The following is a 1602-nucleotide window of genomic DNA, read 5'->3' as shown; positions in this document are numbered from 1 at the left end:
TGGAGTCCAGGCCATTCTATGCTTAACTTTCTAAGGAATCCCCAAACAACTGCTGCGTCAATTTGCAATTCAACCAGCAATAGACAAGGATTCCAATTTCTCCACATTATTGCCAACCCTTGCTACTTTCTGTTTTTCTTAGCAGAGCCATCCTAGTGGGAGTGAAATCCTATCTCATTGAGGCAATGTAATGACATTATCATCTTTTCATGTATTTGTTGGTCATTTGTTTATCTTCCCTGATGAAATGTCTATTAAAAAAAACAAACCAAACATTTTATTGTGAATTAGATGGAGGTTAACAGAGCAGATCATCAGTTTTACAGTAAACAGTTTGTAAACATTTTGTTTCCAAGCATCCATTGCAACCCCCTTGATGTTCCATCACTTATCCCACTCTTCCTCCCTGTGCTTCCCATCTCCATTCCTCCTTCTGTCCTGACCTTGGACATTTTGTTCTTGGGTTAAGTACTGCCCGTTTGGTCTAAAACGGTTGATTATTCTAACACGGGGTAGGTTCAGTTCCAGCCATGAAGGGTGACTAAGAGGCAGAGTCTTGGAGGTCCCACCACTTTATTTGACCAGTAAGCTTGGTCTCTTTGGTGATCTGAGGTTTGGGTCCACATTGTTTCTCCCACTCTATTCAGGACCTTCCAAGGACCTAATGATCCTTTTCAGAACAGGTGACAGTAGGAGTCCGGTACCATGGTCCACTAGTCCACCGGACTCATTGTCTCTGTGTCTTTCACTTCTCATTACTTTCCTTTCCTTAGATGGGAAAAGATCAACTGTTGTACCTGTTTACAAGTTTTTAAGAACTGCTAGTTGCTACTCAGAAAGCAGATGGAGAACATTGTCTTTGTAAACTATGTCAATGTCCTTGGTGTCTCCCGAGTCCTTGTGCAATTTTAGATTGAATTGTGTCTCTTTTTGTTTCTAAAGTATAGGCATTCTGTATGTATTTTGGAGATTAAACCCTTATGCAGTATAGGATCCTCCATTATTTTTAAGAATGCTTTGCAAGAATCCAAAATTGACTAATCATGAACTAATAAGGAAAGCTATTTTTTTTTAAATCTCATTATTTACTTGGTTTATGATGAATCTTCAAACAAGGAATTCACTAAATACCTCTACAAAGGTAAAACAAAGATTAAATCTTCCTCTTACCTTTAGCTCTGCTTGTATGAACCCTTGCACGCACCCACACGACTTCATCAGCTTTTTGTTCTGTCAAGTCCCTAATTCGAACCAAAACTCGATCTGCAGCAAATAAGGAAAAACAATTTTGTAATTAAGAAGTTACAAAGAAACAGTAATATGACTAGTAGTATAAGTACTTGTCTCTGTCTCAAAACAATTCTCCATCTCTGACCACATCATCTTCACCACCTTCCATATGCAATTTGGCTCAAATTCTGTGACGTATACTTGTGGTCAGGGGGTGGGCTGTCCAGCACGTTTAGGCCAGTGACTGATCTAGGGAAGAGCAGGTTACTCAAACTAAGCACATGAAAATGTATATACAGATGTTGGGGACAAAGCTTTTTCTATATTTGCTGAGATGAGCCCTGGGATGAGTTTGCAAGAACAGAGGATGAG

The 1602-nt window shown here is 39.5% G+C and overlaps 1 protein-coding gene across 1 annotated transcript in view; it reads right to left on the bottom strand.

The window, feature by feature from the left end:
- Window positions 1-1602, bottom strand: part of DARS1 (aspartyl-tRNA synthetase 1) — an 83252-nt gene that overhangs the window by 73686 nt on the left and 7964 nt on the right. The window contains exon 3 of the mRNA XM_013004987.2: window positions 1171-1263. Within this exon, the coding sequence (XP_012860441.1) occupies window positions 1171-1263 (93 nt within the window). The remainder of the gene's footprint in view (window positions 1-1170; window positions 1264-1602) is intronic.

This window comes from Echinops telfairi, unplaced genomic scaffold (genome assembly GCF_000313985.2).
Source record: "Echinops telfairi isolate 266 unplaced genomic scaffold, ASM31398v2 ScPeMD7_4;HRSCAF=17, whole genome shotgun sequence".
In the NCBI taxonomy this organism is placed as follows: Eukaryota; Metazoa; Chordata; class Mammalia; order Afrosoricida; family Tenrecidae; genus Echinops; species Echinops telfairi.
This window is presented reverse-complemented; position numbering and strand designations above follow the sequence as displayed.